The 24,149-nt window shown below is 43.6% G+C and overlaps 1 protein-coding gene across 2 annotated transcripts in view; it reads left to right on the top strand.

The window, feature by feature from the left end:
* ULK3 (unc-51 like kinase 3) overlaps positions 1–24,149 on the top strand; it is a 532,836-nt gene that overhangs the window by 181,307 nt on the left and 327,380 nt on the right. For both annotated transcript variants that reach the window (XM_069624512.1, XM_069624511.1), the window contains exons 7-8: positions 19,167–19,322; positions 22,933–23,035. In XM_069624512.1, the coding sequence (XP_069480613.1) occupies positions 19,167–19,322; positions 22,933–23,035 (259 nt within the window). The remainder of the gene's footprint in view (positions 1–19,166; positions 19,323–22,932; positions 23,036–24,149) is intronic.

Raw genomic sequence — 24,149 nt, 5'->3', positions numbered from 1 at the left:
CAGCAGGTCGCCAGGCAAACCACGAAAGAGGGCGATTATAGAAGTGTAGCTTTGGGTTCCTGCAAATTGAAGAAGCAGGATTCAGCAAACAATTAACTCCAGAATCAACACAACACTTTCTCCAATCTTTCGAAAGATGTCTAATGAATGGAGTCATTTTATTTCGTGGCATTCTCCTTTCTATGCTGAGTAAACAATCCAAGGGGGTTGGACAAACCACACTCTTCTCTATACTTACCCAGTTAGGGGACCCCACTTAATTCCCTCTCAACCAAAAATATAAGATTCTTAATGAGAAAGCTGTGTGATAAGAGGCAATGGGCCTCATCATGAGTTGGGCGGTATCCTGGCGGTATTACTTCCGGGATATCGCTGGGGCTAATAGCATTACCGCCAAACCTCCCGGCGCAATGAGCGCCGGATCAGGTTTAGCAGAGCGGTAATTCCACACTGGGCCCATTTGGGAATTCCCTATTGGGCCCAATGGGGAATTTTTTGGGCGCAACTACCGTTGGCGGTATTACCACACAGTAAATGTGCCAAAAATCAGCTAATTCCCGGCGCATTTACCACCAAGTCTGTAACGCTCACCTGGTTCCTACGGAGGCGCTGACCCAGACTGGACTGCGGCACCGGGCTCTGAATGCACTCTGGACTGGACCTCCGAATATGAACTGCCTGGCTTGTGAGGTAAGTTTTCTGTAGGGGGAAGAAAAGGGGTAAATACCTAAGTGGTTGGATAAGGTTCCCCCCCCAGTCTTCTGCTTCTCCCACTTCACATCATATGTTTGCTATTCTGATGCAAGGAGAGTGCAGTACTGTAACAGAATCGGTGTCGGAAGCGGCCTCCTACAACGCACAACGCAGCGCTGTACACGCTGAGCTCGATACGAGGTGCGGCTTGACACGATTTCCTGTTTGAGTACGCACGTTCCCTCACGCCGCTGGGTCCTTTCCTCTAACGGAACGAAGAGCAGTGGCGGAGCGAAGGATGTCCGGAGGTGCGGCTGGTTCTACACGGGAGCTCTACACGGGGGCTCCCGAAGCCCGTGGCAATAGACAAGCGACCGCACGAGGAGTCACTGCGTGGTCCTCGGTCCTCCCACGCCCACGGGAGCCGCTGTACAGGTGAAAGAGGCGGAGAGGCAAAAGGACGGGGACGGTGACCGCGTATCCAGCGAGGGGAGTCCCGGAGCGGATTAAGGTGGTGAGGTACCGTGCTCTCTCCTGCCGACTCCCATATATATGGAATATGGATCATGGTGATACAGCATTTTGAAGCTTTGCTGTGATCACTTGAGGTGAGTGGTGAGCTGTGAGGCATATCCCTGGGCTACACCTTACGCTCTCCGCAACTGATCCTCATATAGCCAGCATTGAGGTTCATTGGGCCCCATGCTTACGTTTGTCAGCACAATATAATCAGAGTGCTAATTATGTTAATATAACAATCTGGTGCAGAGTATTTGCAGAGTACTTGCGCCCCAATAACCTCTAGCCGAGCGCAAACTCCCACCCACCTTGATCAGTGGGGTTTCCGCAGGAGTTTTGTTGGCTCCCATATCCATACCTTGATACCATTTTTTGGTAATTTGAGCACTGGGGCCAGTGTTGCCCTAAATACGCAATTGGGCCTCAAGACCATACGCTCAGGAGACTGCGGGCCTAGGCCTTTGATCCTGGGCGTGTTGTGCTACTGAGAGCGCTGACTATTCTCTCTGGCTCCAGGAGAGAGCGACTGTCTGGTTAACGGAGGCCAATCCATCCCCATTTTTCGGGGGCGAAGGGGTTGATAATCTTTCTCCGGCAGTCACCATAACCTGTTGCAAGACTGTCCCTTGTGATATCTAAGTGCAGAGGGCGTTAATTTGAGAAAACCCGTATGCCTCCGAAGAAGAGATCTACACAGTCAAAGTATAATCTTAGAGGATCCAAGGGAATGGAGACTGCTAAGAGTCCCTCGAACAATCCTACTGTGCGGGCAAAACCCAGAAAGAAAGCGAAGAATGAAATACCTGCAGACCAGGGAAGGATCACTGAGTTTTTTCCACAAAACCCACTTCCTGAAACGAATTCTACCACGATTGAGGAAGCCTTGGTTCGCGTGCCCACTAATGAAGGATCCCTATGTGCCTCTAATTATGACGATATTGACAACAACTCACTATTGGAACTATGTCTTAATATTCAAAGGAAAATGACTCCTGCCCCAGGACCGATACCTATCAACATGGACCGCGCCAATGCTAACAAGCAGCGAAATACTCCATTAGTATCTCCCACTCCAGTTGAATGCATGGGCAGACTATCAGCATCCCCAAATCTGGCTATGGCTTCTATGGAAGATAGCCCCATAGCTGAAACTGAATGCCTGGCTGATACCTATCTGGGAGCGACAGAGATTGCTGAGATCCGGTCCTCAGTGGCATCACTGCAATTCGCTCTTAAGGTTTTACTGAAAATGACAGGGAGAATTTTGGATAACTCAAATGCCCTAACTCTTGAGATGGCCACGAGAGAGAAAGTAAAGGGTACTGCTGAAGTTGATCATTCAGCAGAGTCCAATCTATCGGAAGCCATAAAACTGGCGGAGATAAGTGAAGAACATCGTTCTGAAGAGCTACAAAGCCCCGGGATGGTGACAGTTATTGAAAACGAAGAACCATTCTTCTCGCGTAAGCAACGCAGAATGGCCAGAAGAGCAGCGGGGATCAAAAGAGCTAAAGAAATGGCCATCTCCAAGTCTGTCAAGGATTCCGCCGGACATCTCTCAAAGAAAGCCAAAAAACGGGCAGCCAGAGCAAAGAAAAGGAAGAACTGTGGTGAGGGCTGTTTGACTAGTTGGCTAATTTCTGATAGAGAAAAAATGTCTGAGTCTAAGCAGGCGGAGGATATATGTGAGGAGGAGAATCCGAGGGAAGAGCCGGAGATGGTGGACAAGGACAACATCGGGAGTCCATTAGAGTTATCAGCAACACCTATCACAACTCGTCCCACTGAATCTACACCTACCATGGAAGGAAATCGTATATGTCTTATAAAGAATTTGTATTTAAGTCCAAACTCAAAATGGCTCTCTCGCTCAGAACTGTTAACTAGACTGAGCTATGTGCCACAACTGAGGGTCCTTAAGTCAGATGATTTCCAATTCGTGGAACCACTAAAAGGCCCTAATCCTCAGGTCTCAGCATTGCATTGCAAGTTCCTATCTACCGCGACATTGTTAAGGAACTATAAGACCGAACTGAAAGCGGTTGATGTGGAGGTTGACGCTGACCTCAATGAACCAGATCTAAGACAACTGCCCGCTAAGATAGATCTGACAGCCGAATCCAACCCCCGCCCCAATTTCTATGAAGGGGAAAAAGTGGTCATCTCAGACATACAACAAGCATTAAAATGGATTGCAGATTCACTACCTGAAGTGCTGCTAAAGTAATGAGATATGTCTATTCTGTCCTGGAATTGTAGGGGTTTTGCTCACTTATTGGCAGCTGAGGTTTCTATTAAAATCTTAGATAAACATAGCTGTTTTTGCCTTCAAGAAACTTGGGCCACGGAGCCATTTATTCTGGATGGCTTTGTCATTTATCAAAGGGCAGCCAATAAAGGTACAAAGGGAAGACCCTATGGTGGACTTATTATAGGGGTGGCTAACAGGTTTTGTTCTAAATTAGTGAAAACTGACTGTCCCAGTAATTTGATGGCAGTTGAGATCGACTATAATAACCAGACAGGAACGGATCACTTGCTACTAGTTAGTCTATATAATCCCCCGGGTGCTCTAATAAGTGAACAACTCCAGGAGGCCTTACAAAATCTATTGGCTACCTGGCTACTAAAATGTGGGAACACTGGGGTAATAGTGGCCGGAGACTTCAATTGCCATATGAGTGGTAACATAAGAAAGTCCTATAACCCTAAGTTAAAAATTAAAAATTATTTGCGATACACCAAAAAAAATGATCCCGAAGGCCAAGGATGGAAGCATTTGTTTGATCTATGGGACATTGAAATGCTAAATGGTAAAACTATTAGCGACTTTCCAGGTAATTATACCTGGTCCAACGGCACCTCAAGAAGTACAATAGACTATATTTTTGTTTCCCCTAGTCTGTATGAGATAGTGGAGGATATGCAAATAACCCCTAACAAGTGGAGTGATCATGCTACACTCATATGCAAATTGAATATTGGGACAAAAGCCCATCCTAGTATCAACATGGGTAACATCGCGCCAAATAAAGCCGGTACTAGGATCAGCTGGTCAGATAAAAATGTCGCTTTTGCGGTGGCAGCTACGGGTAACACTGATCTAAACTTAATATCGATCTTCCAGGAGATGTCGAGCGACGCCATTGAACACTGGATTTGTTCCTTTTCTAAGAAACATGCGGTCTGTCGTATGGGGTCTATGATTAGCTGTGGTAGGGAAAAGCCACCCTTTGACATAGCTATAAGAAACCTGAAGAGAGAGCGTAGAGCGGAACTCCGCCTGGCTAAGAGACAAGCCTATTCTTTAGCCATATATTTTATCAAGGTTAGGAGTGTTAAAAACAAATATAGAGCTATGATCAAGGCTAAACGGAAATTAGACAAAATCAAGGCCTGGCAGAGATTGGTAAACACGATCTGTACAGGTAAAACGCATAATATCTGGGCTCTGCTGGGTGATGCGCGAGGTACTGTACAAGACAAACTTGCCAACCCTATTAAAGCCGAAACATGGATAGCCTTCCTTGAAAATAGGAACTCCAAGGCAGACACAGAGGATCCCCATACACTGATTAATAGGCCGTTAAACCCTCCATTTAAGGTGACATATCAAAGGGTGCTGAATGCAATCTCAGACTTAAAATCCTCCCGAGCCCCGGGCCCAAATGGCCTAGCAAATATTGTGATGAAGGCGCATCCTGAATTCTGGGCATCCCTGTTAACTATAATGTTCACTAAGATCCTAAAAGAAGGGAGAATACCCCGATCCTGGCAAACAGCGGTGCTTATACCAGTCTTCAAAAAGGGAGATCGAGCGGATCCTAGCAATTATAGACTGCTCTCAATGCTGGACGTTACTGGCAAAATATTTGCCTCTCTCCTCCTAAAGGAGCTGCAGCATTGGGTAGAGCAATCTGACATACTCTGCAAATTCCAGAGTGGCTTTAGGCAGGGGTATTCTACGGCCCACAACATTATGGTTCTGGATCTTTTAAGAACACGAGCCAGATCAGGAGGGCAACCTCCACTATATGCCCTTTATATAGACTTCTCGGCGGCATTTGACTCCATTCCCAGAGAGGCTCTCTGGCGGAAACTAAAAGAAATGGGTTGCCCGGAGGGCCTGACCTATTATCTTAGATTACTCCATCAGAACACATCTGCTAAAGTAAAACTAGATCAGGAAGGACACACTACGAGAAGTGTGTTACAAAATAGGGGAGTCAAACAAGGTTGTGTCACGGCCCCGCTGATCTACAATATGTACGTATATGACATCCCGGAGGCCATTAGGGCTGCGACAAATTGTCCACCGAAAATAGGAGACTCCATTTGCCCTGTTCTGGCCTACGCTGACGACCTGGTCATACTAGACCACACTGTTAGTGGGCTTCGAAGGTCGGCCATCGCTCTGTGGGAGTACGCCGAGAGGAATGGCCTCAAAATTAATCTGGAAAAAACAAAGGCAATGAGATTTACAAACAAGAATACCACTCGTGTACAGCTCAGAGTTGGCCCAGATACCATCGCCTATTCTCCTCACTATCGCTACTTAGGTATAGAATTTGAGAGTATTGGCGACTACGAACTCTGCAAGCAGTCACGCATTGTAAAGGCATCCCAACTGACGGCACTGTTCTATAGATTCACACTAAATCAGGGGGGATTCACTATATGGGGTACGAGACAATTGTATATGCAGGTATTATCCCCCATGATCACCTATGGTCTTGAAGCCCTCCTCAATTCTGACCTGAAATGGCTACAGGTGATTGAGGGGAAATTTTGGCGCGCTATTCTGGGCCTACCACCGGGAATCCCTATGGCAATATTAAGACTGGAATTGGGGCTGACCTCATTGAAATCGATTGTACTAAAAAAGCGAGCCCTACTCTATTTGAGAATGAGGGACGAGACTAAAAATGGACTACTTAATGCAGTTTACCTAGAGATCTCGAAGGACAAACCTGCGTGCCCTTTGAAGGAGAAAATGTCTAAATTCCTGACGACCATTGGGTGGCAAACAAGAGAGGGCAATGTAACTGTAGACATGCAAAGGGCTCTGGTTAAACGCATAGAGCTCTGGGACTGGCTAGAAAATTATGCTCACCTCCAGAAGCTGAAAAGCTATCATTTTGTCCAGTACAGGTTGTATAACTATAAAAATCTGCAGAACTATCTCAATTTATGCCCGGATAGGCGACTTAGACGATTCATATTACTTCTAAGGCTAGAACAACTACCTACTTTAATGATAACAGGCAGAAGAGACAGGATCCCCCCAGAATTTCGGATTTGTCGGTTATGCAAAGGAGTGAATCAGCTAGAAACGGCCAGACATGTACTGACTGAATGTCACAAAATGTTAAGTACCATAGATTGGCCTGGGTGAGCTGGTGCATAACCAAGATTACATTAAAGAGGAGTTATTTTGGCACCACTGTATCAACTCCAACAGCATAAGACTCATGACGGCGCTGTACAATGTTTGGCTGAAGGTGGAAATAAGTCTTAATATAACCATTTAGGCGGACATAAAGAGGAGTTGATGTAAAGCCATCGCCGTAACCCACGAGGGGCTGTTGGCCAACACAGGCCCCTATTTATACAGGAACTGTAACAACATTGATATAAGATCGATATTCCATCTGTAATTTTAATGGAGAATATATGGCAGGATGTGGTCCCTGAACTATTGTAAACGTGAACTTAAAATGAAGCTGTTTTTTTATGGTTTTAGGAAATGTATATTTAGAGAATTTAATGTATTGCCTTTCGTGGTAATATCTTATGTAATGTTTGTTAATTATTGACTTTTTTTTTTTTCATGATAATTTTGTTTTCATTTAGGTAACATTTTAATGTGTAAAGTTTCATTGTAAACTAAGTCACAATAAATTATATTATTATTATAGCTTCTCCCACTTCTAGGCTCTCAACTAGTCTCAGCGAGCTCTCACCTTAGGCTTGGTAAAGCTGAGCTCTCCATCCTGCTTCTGGTGCAGGGGCGCATGGAATCCAGTTACGTCACTGGATGAGTTCAGTGTGTAGGCTTAGAGTCCTTTTGTATAGTCTTTTTAGGTGCAGAGACGCTGTTGGACGATGCTGTCGCTGCTGCACGTGCGGAGGCACGTATGACTAACGGAACTGTGGTCTTTTCCAAAATGGGCACCTTTAACAATGTCTTTCCTTCCTTTCAGGTGCTGGAAGGCTGTGGGCGATGCCGCCGCTGCTGCACGTGCGGAGGCACGTAAGTACCACTGACCTGTGGCCGTTTTCCGAAATGGGCACCTTTAACAATGTCTTTCCTTCCTTTCAGGTGCTGGAAGGCTGTGGGCGATGCCGCCGCTGCTGCACGTGCGGAGGCACGTAAGTACCACTGACCTGTGGCCGTTTTCCGAAATGGGCACCTTTAACAATGTCTTTCCTTCCTTTCAGGTGCTGGAAGGCTGTGGACGATGCCGCCGCTGCTGCACGTGCGGAGGCACGTAAGTACCACTGACCTGTGGCCGTTTTCCGAAATGGGCACCTTTAACAATGTCTTTCCTTCCTTTCAGGTGCTGGAAGGCTGTGGGCGATGCTGCTGCACGTGCGGAGGCTCGTAAGTATAACGGCGTTGCGACCGCTTCTGCTCGGGCACCTCTAACTATGTCTTTTTCCCTTTCAGGTGCTGGGTGCAGCCGGAGTGAAGGCCGCGGTGAGCTTAGGCGTGATCACCATTGGATGAGGTAAGCGAACGTGGCTGCAAGCGTGTTGCACGATTTCTAACCTTGATTCTTGTTTTGCAGGTTTCGAAGACTGGATTCTGGAGGCTGAATTCTGGTAAGTTTGTGTTCCTGTGTGCTTTCTCATCCACAGGTTGCTGCTCGGGAAGCTGAGGGTGTATCTGGACTAGGAATGCAGGAGCCGACTCGGTGAGCGTCCTGCTGCTGCTGCAGAATAACGCGAAGCACGTGAAACCCATCGGGCGTGGTTTAAATAGCAGAGAAGTGCTTCCAGTGTGTATTCTTCCACCGGTCCCACCCAGGTAAGAAAAGAGTTCCGGAAGGAAATAGTTCCTCCTAGCCCAGATGGTTGGAGACTTCAGCCAGACTGAATTGTCCTGGGTAAGTATGCAGCATGGTCTGCCTCAGGTAAGTCCACCCAAGCATTATGACACTGTTTTACAATATGAGCCTGGCGCCCTTGGCGCCGGGACTGAAACCTTTCATGAGCCTGGCGCCAAAGGCGCCAGGACATGGTCCAAAGGGCCCCTGTAGGGGTCTGCTTGGTCCGAAGACGGGTCTGCTTCCGAGGGTGCGGGCCAGTCCTGGCCCCTCGGGAGTAGTGCCCATGACAAAGTCAGAGCTGGGGGTAAATGCAGCCGAACCCGTCATTTGGCGGACCCTTAAATGCGGCGGTAATGCTATTACCGCCGCATTTAAGGGTTACCGCCAAAAATCATGATGAGGCTGAATGTCGGGGAAACCAAACCCACCCAAATGTACTGGCCTTATAAGTACATCTGTTGGAATCCTTGCTTTTTCTCCCTTTCCCAACAAGAAATGTCTTAGAACTTAGTTTATGTCCCAAACTCGATTTCCCGCATGGGGCAAAGGCAGCATACTAAAAACATAGAGAAGCTTCAGCAGCAAAGTATTCTTGATAACATTTATCTTCCCCCACAATGTAAGATTCAGTTTTCTTCATTTTAAGCATAATGTTCTTATCTCTTCAATCTTACATCGAATATTTGTTGTTAATACACAATTTATTTGCCTAGATATTTATATACCCAAATATCAGAATTCTTTACCTGCCCAGCTCTCTTGTCCGACCTCAAAGAGGCCTCTGTGATATGAATTTTAGATTGGGAAGATTAAAGTTTTTGACACATTAACTTTATAATCTGACACTATGCCAAAGCTTGTCAAAACCGAGATGAGTTCCTTAAACGAAGATGCTGTTTCTGACATCAAAACAAGTTCGTCCGCATAAAGCAGGACCTTAGAAATACTATCACCTACCTGGACTCCCCTGATATCGGCATTTTCCCTGATTGCGATAGCTAAAGGGTCTATGAAAAGGGCAAAACAAGGGGAGATAAGGGGCACCCCTGTCTAGTTCCACGGCTAATTTGAAAACTGGTTGCAAGGCATCCATTCACTATAACTCTAGCTGAAGCGTCCCTATAAAGGGCAGCAAATAATTTCAGAAAACAAGGACCACAATTCATTCTAATCAGCACCTGTCTTAAAAAGGCCCAATTAACTCTATCAAACACCATTTCCACGTCAATGCTGATAGCAGCATAGGGTTCCAAAGAGTCACATTTCAACAAGATAACCTCACAAAGCACCCTTAAATTATCATAGCTGTTCCTACAATGAATCCTACTTGGTTTTGATGAACTATTTTCGGAAGCATGGGGTTGATTCTTATCGCAAATACCTTTGCCAAAAGTTTAATGTCAACATTTAGAAGGGAAATTGGTTTGTAATTACTGCAACTTAAAGGACTCTTACCTGGCTTGGCGATTACTGATATATGTGCAGCTAGCATGGATTCAGCTACTTGTTCTATATCAATGATCTCTTCAAAAAGATCCACTAGGAATGGTGCTAATGGGGTACAAAACGTTACATAAAATTCAACCGGGAAGCCATCCAGCTCTGGACACTTACCAGCAGCTAAAAGATTCATAGCCCCTGCAACTTCCTGCACCGTAATTTCTCTATCCAATGAGATCTTATACTCATTACTTCGTTTTGGAACGGAAAACCGGTCTAAAAAACTCAATATTTCATCTTCTTTCACATACCCCTCATCATGATATAAGGACTCATAGTACTTCTTGAACGCCTCACAAATCTCCTTATTTCTCCTCAAAGGCAGCCCATTTCCCTCTAATATAAATAAACACCTGTCTTCTTCTATCCTTGTCTCTTAATCTACTTGCCAAAAGAGCACCAGCCCTATCCCCTCTTTCCCTATAGGCCTGGCCAGTAAAGTATACATCACTCTCTGCTTTTTTATGAATTATATCCTCCAGCACATGTTTGGCTCGCAATCTAGCAGATAAGGACACGTCACAGGGGGATACACTATGCATTTCCATGCTACGCTTAAAAGCACACTCTGCCTCATTATACTCTGCCTCAAATTTATTTTTTTTGTACGAGATATAACTAATAATCTTACCACATAAATGCGCCTTTAGGGCATCCCAAACAGTTCTCAAATTACTTACTGAGCCAACATTATCACTGAGAAAGAGTGAAATTTCAGTGTTTCTGTTTAACAAAATCTATATCTGACAGCAGATGAGTATCAAACCTCCATTGTTTACTCTTTCTAACATCCCCCACAGATTCACCCAACTCTAAGAGAAGGCAAGCATGATCAGAAATCGCTGCTTCTCTCATTCCTAAAGATTTCCCAGCCCCATAAATGTCCCTACTCACTAGAAAATAATCAATTTGAGATTAAGTGTTATGTGAAATAGAGTGAAAACTGTATTGCCTCTTATCAGGGTTGAGATCATGCCATATATCATGAAGATCCCAGGTTTGCATAAACTGCAACATTTCCTTCCTGCCCTTTTCTCCTTAAGAACGTGATCATTCCGACTAATCTAATACTTTATCTAGAATGGTGTTAAAATCACCACCTATTAAAATTGTAACACCCCCCATTTCTATCAATACATTATCCAATTTACCCCAAAAATTAGACTGCCCAACTTTAGGGGCATAGAAATTAATTATTACAAGACTAATATTCTCCTCCAATAGCTTTAACGCCACAAATCTACCTTCCGGATAAATTTGCACTTGATCAATAGAACGTTTCAAGTTTCTCCTAAACAAGATAGTTACCCCTCTTGAATTCCTCGCAAAGGTACTTGAATACCCTTTCACAAAAACAGAATTCAAGATATTCTCTGCATTATCCTGTTGAAGATGGGTCTCTTGAAGCAAAACTATATCAAACTTAGAAAATTAAGCACATTCCTTCTCTTTATTGGATTATTAATACCCTTCACATTCCAACTAGCAACGGTCAGAATTCCAATCATTTAGAGATGAAAGAGTAATTATTACCCTGGCTCTATATCTTCTGCAAAATATTCATACCTCCAATTCCAGCCTTTTGCTGGGCTCAACGCATGAGAACAAAAATAAAACCAGTCTACAGCGTACTCGATATGCAAGTAAATCTCAAGCTTCCCTTAGGGACCAGAAAAACAAAAGGATGGGAAACAAAACACAACAGAAAAAAATTGTGGATAGGTTATAGACAAAGTAAATAAGTTATACAAATAAAAATAAGAAGATATGCAAGCAAAAAAAATTGGAGACCATAATATGGCAGAAGGCCTGCAGGAAGAGAGCAGATAACCACTCAGCCCCATTTTTTATTTTTATTTTTTTTTTTTTAATTCATGTTGTACTTTATTTCATTGAAAGCATGTAATATAAAGATGAAGATGCACAGAAAATTCCTTCTTCCAACAGTAATCAGATTACCATGGGTATTATAATGTTAAGAATATGTGTTAAATAGGTAATTGGAGGCAATTACAAATCAGGAAAGCAGATTGTAAATGTATCAAATATCCAGTATGTACAGGGACAGGTAGCAGTTCTAATCTTTTTTTTTTATTATTAAGTTTATTGAAGTTTACATAAAACCATACAGAACATCAAGTTCATCAGGGTTATAACTGTAGAATTCATCGCAAACAATCTTCACAAATACTACCACCCCCAACCTTAACAGAAAGTTATATAAACTCAGCCCCATTTTTGATCAGTGCTAATTAATAAAGTAAAACCTATTCAAATATTCAACCAGAATAACAATTAAATACTACCGTTTTATAATGTGATCGCCCCAAATAAGAAAATTAGACTAACTTCTCTTTTACTCCAAAAAACTAATTAAAAAGAAAATTTAAAAAACCCATAACTTCAAGAGACATTACTTGTATCATTGCAAACAATCTAAATTCAATCAACTAACTCTTTGGGGGTCATTACGACCCAGGCGCTAATTGCGCCAACTTTACCACCATGGTGTAAACTACGTTTACACCATGGTGGATGGCGGATTTACCGCCCCATTCCAAGGTGAGTGGGGCGGTAAATCCCCATTTCCCATTTTCCCTTCCCCATTAAGACGCTAATTACGCCACCGTAAATTACGGTGGCGTAATTTGCATCATGGCAGGTTAGCGCCATGGATTTTAACGGCTGCTAAAAGCAGCCATTAAAATCAGAATAGGCGTTAAGGGTTAACGACGGCGTTAACCCTTAACGCCTGGGTCGTAATGAGGCCCTTTGTGTTTAAGTCTAAACTCCTTGTATTGTCGACATCTTAAATAACTCTGCAAGTGCTTTCGTTTTCAATTACTATTTCCTCCCTACATTCACTCCCTTCTACATTTTATTCTTTATCACATCCATTATTACAAAACAAGCTGTCTCTAACCAGGTGCGTTCTAGACCACTGAACATACGATGTAGACTGGTTATCCACAACAATACAGTCATTCATTAAAGTCTACTATTTCCCCCCTAACCGGCTGACATTCAACCATATTGTTCTTGTCTATCCTACATGCACATAGCACAATACACCCCCCAACCTGAACTCAAATAATCTAAGTATGGTATGGTATGCATTAAAACCTGATCACTCCAAATAAGGGCTCAAAAGCAGACAAGGCTTTCTTTTAAAGTTACCACTGCAGTAACTCCAACGAGACGAAACGACTAATGTTTTGTCTCATTCAGAGATAAAGAAACCCTCATTATCCTGACACCTCGTCCAAAACGATTGCATAAAATTCTCTGCTATATTTACGTTCTCCTTTCATCACTCCTTATTGCTGCTTACAGAGAACTGTTCTAACTACATCCCAAAGAATGCACTCAAGTTACTTTTGATGGTGCACGACAAAATGACAGATAGCCTGCTGAAACCGTGCAAGTTGCCTGTGTTCACAGCAATGTTGACTAAACTCAACGCGAATGAGTGGACATATGTGGCTGTACTTCATCTCGCTGAACCTAGTATATGATAATAACCGCAAACACTTCAAACCTTAGCATGTTCTAAAATGTGTTCTATATCAAGACTATAATTCACAAAATCCAGAGGTTTGCCCTACAGTCATAGCGAAACTTGTTTACTTTAGGTCTCCAAATGGCCCTAAAACAAAAGGGTTTTAATTCAAACTCGGTACCAACACTGATCACACTGCACCAGACTGTCTCCTCTTAGCCTCTCCCTGCCGCACCAATAGTAAAACAACTCAAGGCCAGCATAGATGAATAAATGTCAAATCCTGTCTACTATGAAATGTACGCAATCTCAAAATGAAAATCAGCTGTCTACATATTTATATGTATGCATTGTTTTTTTTGGGGTAAACAGATCTGCCATGTCACACTATGGAGGGCTTGCAAACCATCCTTTACAGCTTAACAGTATAAGATATAGCCCATCCTTTCTTAGTCTAAATCTCAGCTCACCCTGACTTCAACTCAAAAATAACGCCACTAATGATCTTCACAAGTCCAAAATTACTCAGTTAGCACCTGGTCATTTTCGAGGTAAGCAGCAAAGACATCCCTTGACCTAATAGCCAAGGACGAGTAAAAGTGATAGTGGAAAATAAATACTCCATATATACAACAGAGGTCAGGCTGATCATAGTTATGGCACAGGTTGTGCACAGTTTCCCATTATCCAGGGTCAAAACAAACAGAAAGTAATGAAAGTGAAGTACTTGTTTTGAAAACAGGCGTTTATAAATCCAATGTCTTCTGTTTAAATGCCATGACCTTGCAGCCAATGGTTCTGCTCATACTGGAATCTCATTGGTGGAAAATGAGTCAGAGCAGAAAATCAGTTTGGTTTAATATTATGCTTCAACCCAAAAATAGACTATAAACATGTAGAACTGCCCTGAAAGGAGTGCTCGTCACCGTCTCTCAACTCAGAGGAGGTTACTATTTTTAACCACAGTGAGCATGTGCAATTTATTATTAAATGGTGCTGGCTCAGGGAAAACAAGATGCAAACTGCAGCCCTTTCCCCTACTCAGCAGATTTTTATAATTGCGCACGTGTGTGCGATTAAGAAACAAGAAATGCAAAGCACAATTAATCATGTCACTGGGTAGGGCAGCCTTTGTGCACTGCAGGGATCTCTCAATGCATTGCTCGACTATGTACACAATAATTCCACCACCTGCATGCTCACCAGAGCCTTCATAAACCTGGTTTCCTCCCAGCTTTGTCCTGTCCAACTTCCCTGTCAAAACTGGATACATATAAACTTCAGTGATCACATGAGTCATCAGAAGAAGCATAATATAAAGCAAGATATAGAGGGTGATAATGGAATACAATTAAACACTGGAATTTGGGATCTGCAGCAGCGGTAAAAAAAAAACTCAGCTCAATAAAATTTCATCAGGTGCATACACTCCTTTATAATTTGCAATCTTGACTTGGTTACGGCAGATATTCAAAGCAGTGCTCCGGTATTTGCATACATTTCCACTGCAAGCAAAATCACGTGTGATTATCCTTTCATTTTGCTTTTTCTCCCAGATATTAAACTCTGAAAGGTCATTTACAGTAATGGGGTTTGGTAACTGGCTTAATTCTGTTGTAAACGTAACTTTCCCATGGAAGGAAACTCAACTCAGTCAAGAGTTTTCACAACGTTGTCAACTCTTACAGTACTCGGCCAGCTCACTGAAGATCTGAACAGAGTAACATGTTTCGGCCCCAAAATGAAAGAAAACCTCCAGGCTCCACTAAGCACTTACCGCGTACAGAGACACGTGACCGAGTACCCCATTAGAGCGGAACAATAGAGAGCGAGCTGCCAGAGTTAAAGCTATCCCTAGAGTTGCAGGAATGAACCAGCAAGTCCTCATCTGCTTGGCCGATGCTTAATGCTCCCCCATAATTCCTCTGCCATCTCAAATACTTCCGGACTAAGAACACGGATGCAGTGAATTAGAGAAAATAACATATGAAAACTCAGCAGCTCGTGAAATAAAGACCAACCGAATCTCTGTAACGGCAGCAGTTTGTCAACAATAAATAACAACAAAACACTTGGAGTTCATATTATTATTATGATGATTAGTATCTTTCCTAAATAAAGGTTAACATAACGCCATTAATCGGCATCAATTTTAAATTTTTGGCAGAGGATCGTAAACCAACAGAGGTGTTTCCTGAGAATGAGGTACCTGAAGAGGTGAAAAAGGTGCGGCCTGAAGGGGCAAAGAAGGAAAGAAGGAAGGGAATAGTAGAGGAGAGGTGGGGAAAAAAAGAAAAGGCAATGGCAGACTGGTCGAAAGAATGTGGGAATAACGAGCTAGACGGAGAGAGAAGACCCAGAAGAGGGTGAGTGGTGAGGAGGGCAAAGTAGAGAGGGCAGAACCCAGGGTCATGGCCCTCATACCTGAGAGGTCAGATCAGTATAGTTAGCCACCCCTCACCCTGTTACCCTCTCTGTGTGCTACAAAGGATTTTCTTTTTGCACCTTTCCCTCCATAGATTCCTATGGGACTCCCATTCCTTTTGCTTGTTTTACCCTGTCCTGACTTTTCGTAGGTCTGTCAAGCCTTCTGCTTTACTCCCCTTGCCTGTGTTGCTCATTCTTGTGGGGAAACTGACTAGTCCCTAAGCCTTTCAGTACTGAGAGATTGTGGGCCTCATTACTACCCTGGCGGAACGGGGTTAACGGGTGCCGCAAAAGGATGCGGACCCGTTAAACCCGTTCCGCCACATTACGAGGTCCCCTCGCGCGACACGGTAAACACGCCTGGTAAAACCAGGCGTGCTTACCGGATCCCGCGAGGGGAAGAGGGAGCAAACAACGGCCACTCGTAATCAGCCCGTTGTTTGCTCCCTCTCCCATTCAGCCCTGTGGGGGCTGTAATGGGAATGGGGAAGGTCCGGGTCCTTGGAGGGAGGAATTACCGGTCCCTCCGAACTCGGAATGGCCCGGTAATGCCTCATTCTGGGAACCCGGACATGATTTCGGCGGCAGCCATGCCGCCAATAGTGGCATGGCTACCGCCGAGGTCGTAATGAGGCCCACTGTCTCTCTTTATGAATTCTTGTATTGTTACAATTGCACAACTCCCCTTGCAGTGAAGTGCAGTTGGGATACTTTGTATCGTTCTACCTTTTTATATAATGGCTTCTTTTAATATTTTCCTAAGACATGCTGGTGGCAGCAGTAATATTATGCTTGTGTGTGTTTTTACTTGTGTACTTTTGCATTTATTACAAATGGCTATTAACGGCGGCTAGCACTCTAAGATGGCTGTGCCCTGAGTTTTTTCGCTTGTTTTTTGACCATATTGTTATTTGACTTCTTCCTGCCTTCTCAGGTCAGGAAATGCCTTGTATGGAAATCCGTTTCCCCGGGGGAAAATTGCTGCTTTTGCAAGCAAAGGAGGGGGTGATGGGTGTGTGTGTGTGTGTGTCTGTGTAAATCTGTGTGTGTGTGTGTGTGTCAGTGTGCCAGAGTGCCATAGGGGCTGGGACTGTCTAGTGCCAATCCACAATCTCTGGTGCCTGAAAGTCTGTTGCTGGGCAGATGTGATGACCAGTGGTTGTCCAGGATTGGACAACGCCAGGCTGTTCGCAAGTTTCAGACCTTTAACATTGGTGGGCTTGGGTGTGGTCCCAGTCTGAATCTTTGATAAAAGGAGGTTCGACCCCCTGCAGCGGTGGGAACAACCAGCCTCGACTCCTGCTCGAGGATCTGTGTTTGCTGGGCCTTCTAAAGTGATCCTGAACCAACTACTGGACTGACCAGCTCTCTCCTGGGCTACTTCGTTGCAGTGGTCCATGTTCAGATGAGACCCTTGGAAATTCACTGATCTCTAGTTTCTGCCATAACTTGCCTGTCCTCGCATTTCCTGCCGTCTCACTTCAAGGCAAGCTGTGCTGGGGCTGCTTCTGTGTTCACCACTGTACGATTGCCTGTTACCGCCTGACCGTGGTGACCTTCGTAGATCTTGTCTTCGTGTCCCATGGCCATCTCTCCCGCAGAAGACCTCCTTTGTCTTCATTTGGGTCTTCAGCTGGAAGCTGTCCAGAGCAGATTCCTGTACACAGCGACTGACGATAACTAAATCCTGTGAAACCAATTATCCTTCTGTCTACGCGTCTAGATGTCCCTTGCGAAAGGAACAAGAACAGAAGTTTGAAATCTACACAAGTAGAATCCAGAACAACCTGTATGTGTAAGTGCACATACCTATTGCTTTCTCCCTTTGACTCCCATAGGGTTCTCTGGGAGTGAGGTCCTGCCTCTAACTCATTCTGACCTGTGATGGTGAAACTGGGTTAAGGATCCTTCCCTAGGCCTATCCTAGTGGTTTGGATTGATTTGAGTGCCTATGTGAACTTTACTGAAACTTTATATAACTTTTGAAGAACCATCACCTGCCACTGCTTTCTTTTGAGAACTTACATGAACTGGTGACTTTTGGACAAAAAGGCCCAATGCCATTTTATGGTTAGATTGATACGATTGAGGGACATTGTCCAGTGAGATTTCTAAAGAGTTCTGCCTATTTGCATCTATCTACTCACCTATATTGCACTGGTAATTATTCCATATTCAATTCTATTCTCCTAATGGTGAATGCGTAAAGGTGTTTTATAAGGATTTGTGTGGTAATGTGTGATTTTTAAAATGTTTAGTGTGCAACTAAAAGCCTAACAAATAACTGTATTTCTATATATTTTTTAACTTGAATTACTGGTGTTGCTCTGTGTGGACTCATTGTAGCCCTACACCTCTCTCACACTTTTCCTGAGACTAAAACTTGACTGGTCGGCTACTTTACCTTGATTGTGTTTTGGTTAACCTGTCAGTGTCTTTACTGTTCCCCATAATGGGGTGATCTCCAAAAATCCTTCCACCAGGGCTGATTTTGGAAATCCATCTTAACACTTGGCCTGCAGCAGAGACAGTGAGATCTAACACTGCCCCCTCAGGGACCCGTACAGGACACAAACTAACTGTTGTTTCCAATTGGCTAAGGAGGAAGCAGAAACTAGGCTGTGTGGACTATTAGTTCAACTTGTGCACTTAGTTCATCCTGAAGCTTTAGTTTAGTTGCATTTATTATAACCGAGTTTATCTTGCCCAACCTTGTAACATTTCCCCTAATACATGTGTTAAATTTGAGACTGAGTTTGTCTGGTCACAGAGGTGTCATCTGAGAGGTATTACCCAAATTGTTCGAATGAACAATTGACCGAATTTAAAGGGTCACAATTGACCTTTTCACAATTGACCGATATATATATATATATATATATATATATATATATATATATATATATATATATATATATATATATATATATATATATATATATATATATATATGGGTTTTGGGGTGTTTGGTGTTGGGTGGGGGGTTGTGGGGGGTTCCCCCCCACATATATGGTACAATTGACCTTCACAATTCGGTCAATTGTGAAAAGGTCAATTGTCATTCGAACAGTTGTAAAACGAACAATTCGTATACAACCATCTGAGAGACTGGAAACCTCCTACCACGCATTGTGTTCTTGTCCATTCAGACCAAAGTCTCTCTCAGGCATCAGAGTGACTAGTGTCTGTTTCCTTTGGACTATTGTCGTCTCCTTGTTAGAATCATGCTCATTAAGACATAGGCTACTATTTGTAGAGAATTTTAATTTTATATTGCCTTCGAGTAGGAGGATAGCCAAGCACCCATTTCAATTTGGAACTTCGCTGTGTGGATAGATTTCCTTTGTGAAAGTGGTCTGGCCAATGACAGCATCAGCCTGTCACATGTCTATGCACTGAACTGTGGCTTTCTCAGCCTTTTACCCTGTATGCCCTCACTTCATGTCTCTTATTTGTGGTGAATGTTTTCTCCACAGATCCCTGCGCGGCCGCAACTGTCTTCAGACTGCAGAGACCTGGTCGAGAGGCTGCTGGTGCGAGACCCTCTGCAGCGCATCAGCTTCCCAGAATTCTTCACACACCCTTTTGTTGACCTGGAGCACATGCCCTCACCGGAAAACCTGGAGAAAGCGGTGCGTGAAAAACAGTCAGCGGAGCTCTGACAAGGCACTGCTGGGGTTAGATCAATCTATTGCTGATTGGAAAATGCTGGAGGAAACAGACACCGCTGGGTTCTGGAGCACTACCAACACTGCTGTGGGAAGCGTGATACTGTTTCAGTAATAGAGCACTGGCAGGACAGTGCTTGCAGGAGGCACCCGATGCTGGTTCCCAATAGCACTCGTTGGTCAGCGCTGAGATGATGATTATGGTACTGGGGACCTGTGGCAGTGAATTGCTAAGATAAAGGGGGCGCGGACTCACACTTCTGCTGTCATACAACAGTTATGGGACACCCTACACTGGGTGCTTTGCTTAACACAAGGTCACTGCTAAAACATGCACCAGAGATTCATGACTACATCATAGATGAGAGGCTAGATATCTTATGCCTAACAGAGACATGGCTCCAAGAACCAATGGGCCCCACCATTGATACAGTAGTACCACCCGATTATAACATTTATTTCAAAAACGGAGAGAATGGTAAGGGTGGAGGAGTGGCGATAATTGCTAAACAAACCCTTACATTTTTTGCTGCCCCCATACAGTGCACAGGTTGTGAGGTTATTCACCTCAAATTGACACCTACCCACAATAATTGCATAAACATAATAGTCATCTACAGACCACTGTCTCTAATATCGGAATTCAATGATGAACTAACCACCATCCTTAATAATCTCAAATCCACCAACACGGAGACCATACTCCTGGGGCATATTAATAGATGGAGGGGCAATCACAATGACCCACAGGCCATCGTCCTAGAGGAAGACCTAGTTAATTGTGCCTTTACTGTAATTAACAATGGCCCCACCGCTAACACTGGGAATCAGCTTCATTGGATAATCAAAAATAACACAGAAGTGACGCTGCTAGGAACCTACCCATGTATATGGACAGACCACTATAAAATCGAAATCGTTCTCACTTTAAAACAAAAAACTGTGAAAATAGATAACTCACCCAAAATAGTACTCGACAGGAATCTGAAAAAAATCACCAATACACTGCTAGCAGAAGAAATGGACAACATCCTGATTGAAAGCAAAGATGAGGATTCATGCGAAAATATCATATCGATATATAATCGTGGCTTGAAAGAATTACTCGACCTCAAAGCCCCATTGAAAAATAAACAGGTTAGGTCAAATATAAATCACCAAAAATGGTTCAACGACGAAGCTATTGAACTCAAAAAAGAAAAACAGAATCTAGAAAGGAAATGGTTAAAAGAACCATCAGAAACAAATAAAATGAAATGAAAGAATGCTGATCACAGATACAAGACAAAACTCACAGACCTTAAGAAAAATCACTACAATGAACTTATTGACACCGCCTCCAACTCTACTGGCAAACTCTTTCAAATTCTTAAATCCATTGATAAACATAAGGCACTCACCCCACCCTTTCAGCCGACAGAATTAGATTGTGAGAAGGTTCAAATGGCCTTCCAAAACAAAATCATTAAGGCCAGAGTTATAGTTCACCGACCCAAGACAAACAGAAGGAAAGAAAGTCTGAATCTGAAACTGTTAAATTTCAGTTTAGACCTATAACAATCGAAGAGATGAAGAAAATGCTCTCAAACATCACAAGCACTACGTGCTAAGAAAATGTACTGTCACCTAAACTAATATTAGAAAACCAAGACATTTTCGCCCCTTTCTTTAGAAAAATTGTAAACGCATCTTTCTGGGATCAATCAGTACCTACTATAATTAAAACAGTCACGGTTACCCCATTACCTAAGAAACCTGAACTAGACCAACAAGATCCCGTAAAACAAAGACCCACTACAAATTGCAATTTCCTGTTGAAAATACTAGATAAAGTAGCCACTGAACAGTTCCAGAGGTATGTAGACGAGAACAACCTGCTCCACCGGCAACAGTCGGGCTTTAGGACAGGCCACAGCACCGAATCAGCCTTATTAGATCTGCAGACCGAGATGCTAGGCATACTGGACAAGGGCAAATCAAGCCTCCTGATATTACTGGATCTCTCGGCAGCTTTTGATCTGCTCGATCACAAGAGGCTCCGAGAGGCCCTAGAACTCTCAGGAAACTGCTCACTAGAGGCAACAGAGTGGATATCATCATTTCTACAAACAGACAATCCAGGATTGTATGGGGAAATGAGGCCTCCGGCACCAAACCGGTTGACTGTGGAGTCCCGCAGGGAGCTAGTTTCTCTCCCCTACTGTTTAACCTGTATATGCAATGCCTATGCACCATGCTAACTCAACTGGGAATATTTTGCACTAATTTCGCCGACGATACTCAATTGGTCTTCGAGCTTAGTGGAGACTATAAACAAGACAGTGAAAAACTTACGACCATATACAACATCGTCGAGGGCTGGATGAAAGACAACTGGATGTGTTTAAATGGGACCAAAACGGAACTAATGTTCTTTGGTTCCACACACGCCAGGAAAAAACGACCTCCTTCATACTCCGCATTCAGTTTAAAAAATGCCCAAATCCAAATATCCGAGAAAGTAAAGACGCTGGGAGTCTACCTACAGGCTTCAATAGGAGCATAGGCCCACACAGCATACTTAATAAGGAACTGTCAATACCATCAAAAACTCCTAAGAAAAATTAGACCCTTGCTCAACCAAAGAAATAGCATTACCATAGCCAGAGCATCTATATTGTCTAGACTGGACTACGGCAACTCCTTGATTCTGGGAGCAAATATGAAATGCCTAAAGCAATGCCAGGTAATTCAGAATAATGCCGTTAGGACAATCACGGGTAGGCCAAGAAGGGAACACATCACAGGCGATAGGAAAGACCTACACTGGCTGGCCATAGAGGAGAGAATTACTTTTAAATCCCTCACAATGGTCCACCGATGTTTGTATGGCAAAGCCCCAGCGTACTTGAAAAAACACTTCAAGTGGCATGAACCATCTAGAAATTTAAGATCCTCCAACAAAGGTCTTCTCCAGACAACCCCAGCTAAAAAGCAAAATGGCCTGGGCAAGGCTTTTCCAAACAGAAGCATCCATAAATGGAATGAGCTGCCCGCATCTTTGAAATTAGAAGCCAACTACATACTCTTCAGAAAGAAGTTAAAGACCCTACTCTTTAAATATACTGTATTAGCGACCTCTCTCAGCTCCCCATGATATGATCTTTTGTGTGTCTATTGTTGTCCCGTTTTTTTTTTTTGTAATCACCTGTCCAGTCTCTTTGGAATGCGCTCTGATGCCTGCGGGCTTTAGCGCTATACAAATAAACAAATAAATAAAATAAATAAATAGGGTGAAGCATATACTGCTGGTGTACTTTGTTACTGACAGGCAATGGGGCTCTGCTTAAAGAATGCGTCTTTACAATACTGGAGTGCGATAGCACTAACTTAACACTGCTGCAAGTAAGCTTGTATATCCGGGAGGTCGCTCACATATCCTGAAGATAGCTCGCATTGCTGAAAGGTAGCTCGCGTTGCTGGAAGTTAGCTCACCTGCCCATAAATATCACCCTGAGGAAGCTTGTCCCGCCAGCATGATAGTTGTGGTCATGATGATGATCCCTTGATGCTTTCTTTGCCTTCTTGTGTTTAGGCCTCGCTTGTGACTGAAGCTGTTCTGAAGGACTCCACAGACCCAGAGACTGCACTGTCCCTCTACTGCAAGGCTCTGGAGCACTTTGTGCCTGCGCTTCACTGTAAGTATTGCAGCAGGAACGTATGTGTAATTTCCCACCCACACACAGACAGTACATCGCTGAGCACACTGACTGCACATCACAGGGTACACTGCCTGCACAGTATACAGTGTTCTGATCATGGGGCACTGAGCACACAAATATTAAAGCTTTGAAAATGCAGATTATAAACTGACCTAACTATACTGAGTATGCTACCCATAGAGGAATGATCAATGTCAATAGACCCTGGTTTTCACTGACCATAAAGCACACAAGGCATTTATGGACAGCACTGAGTTCATAGGTGGTGCATTCATCTCTCATGGGGCTCCTGCACTGCCCCAAATACATGGCACATTGGTCTTGTGTGGGGCTCCTGGGATGCCCCATATACTTGCATTTTCCACCCTTCCATGTGGGCTTTCTGTGATTTTTGGGGCTGGCACTGCCACCATATAATGTACTTGATTGCCGTCAAATAAGTGGGAGTCCTTACAGTCACACACTGAATCTTCAGCTTTTGGGGACTCTTGAAGGTTAACCTTTTGTTGGCCAACAAAACTCTGGTCATCCACAGTGTGCACAATGGATCAACAGGCTCCTAGGGACATATTTCATTTGAACTGCACATGATGATACATCCATGCTTTTTCCACCCTCCCAATTCTAGTTGCGTTCCTCTGTGCCAGGGCAGCAGCACTTGAGATGATCCCGATTCCAACAATCTGTGCATTTCAAATGCTTTTCATGGATCTCCGCTTCTTGACCAAGGATGAAATCCTGTGTTTCCCTCTAGAGAATCACTTTTCAGGGGGCGCGACAGAGCCTCTACCTTTTCCTTGATATGCTGAGTTTAATGGCTTGGTTCCTGCGGTTCAAATATGTACCCACCTGAATGCTTGTGGAAGCGTAGAAGTGGAAGGAAATCCCATATAAATCTTGCAACATTAGAGCAAATTACTTTTATTACTCTACTTGGTCCCTAATATATCTTGTTGGATGGAAAACAAGATCAAAGGATCTTTATACCTTGAACATCTCTCGGCTATATTGTCTCGATTCTACAAATGTACTCAAGTGGAGAAAAGATGCATATAATTCCATTAATCTGAATCTGTTAAACTGTTGTACT

This window comes from Ambystoma mexicanum, chromosome 11, assembly GCF_040938575.1.
Source record: "Ambystoma mexicanum isolate Mex_15411 chromosome 11, UKY_AmexF1_1, whole genome shotgun sequence".
Lineage (NCBI taxonomy): Eukaryota > Metazoa > Chordata > Amphibia > Caudata > Ambystomatidae > Ambystoma > Ambystoma mexicanum.
This window is presented reverse-complemented; position numbering and strand designations above follow the sequence as displayed.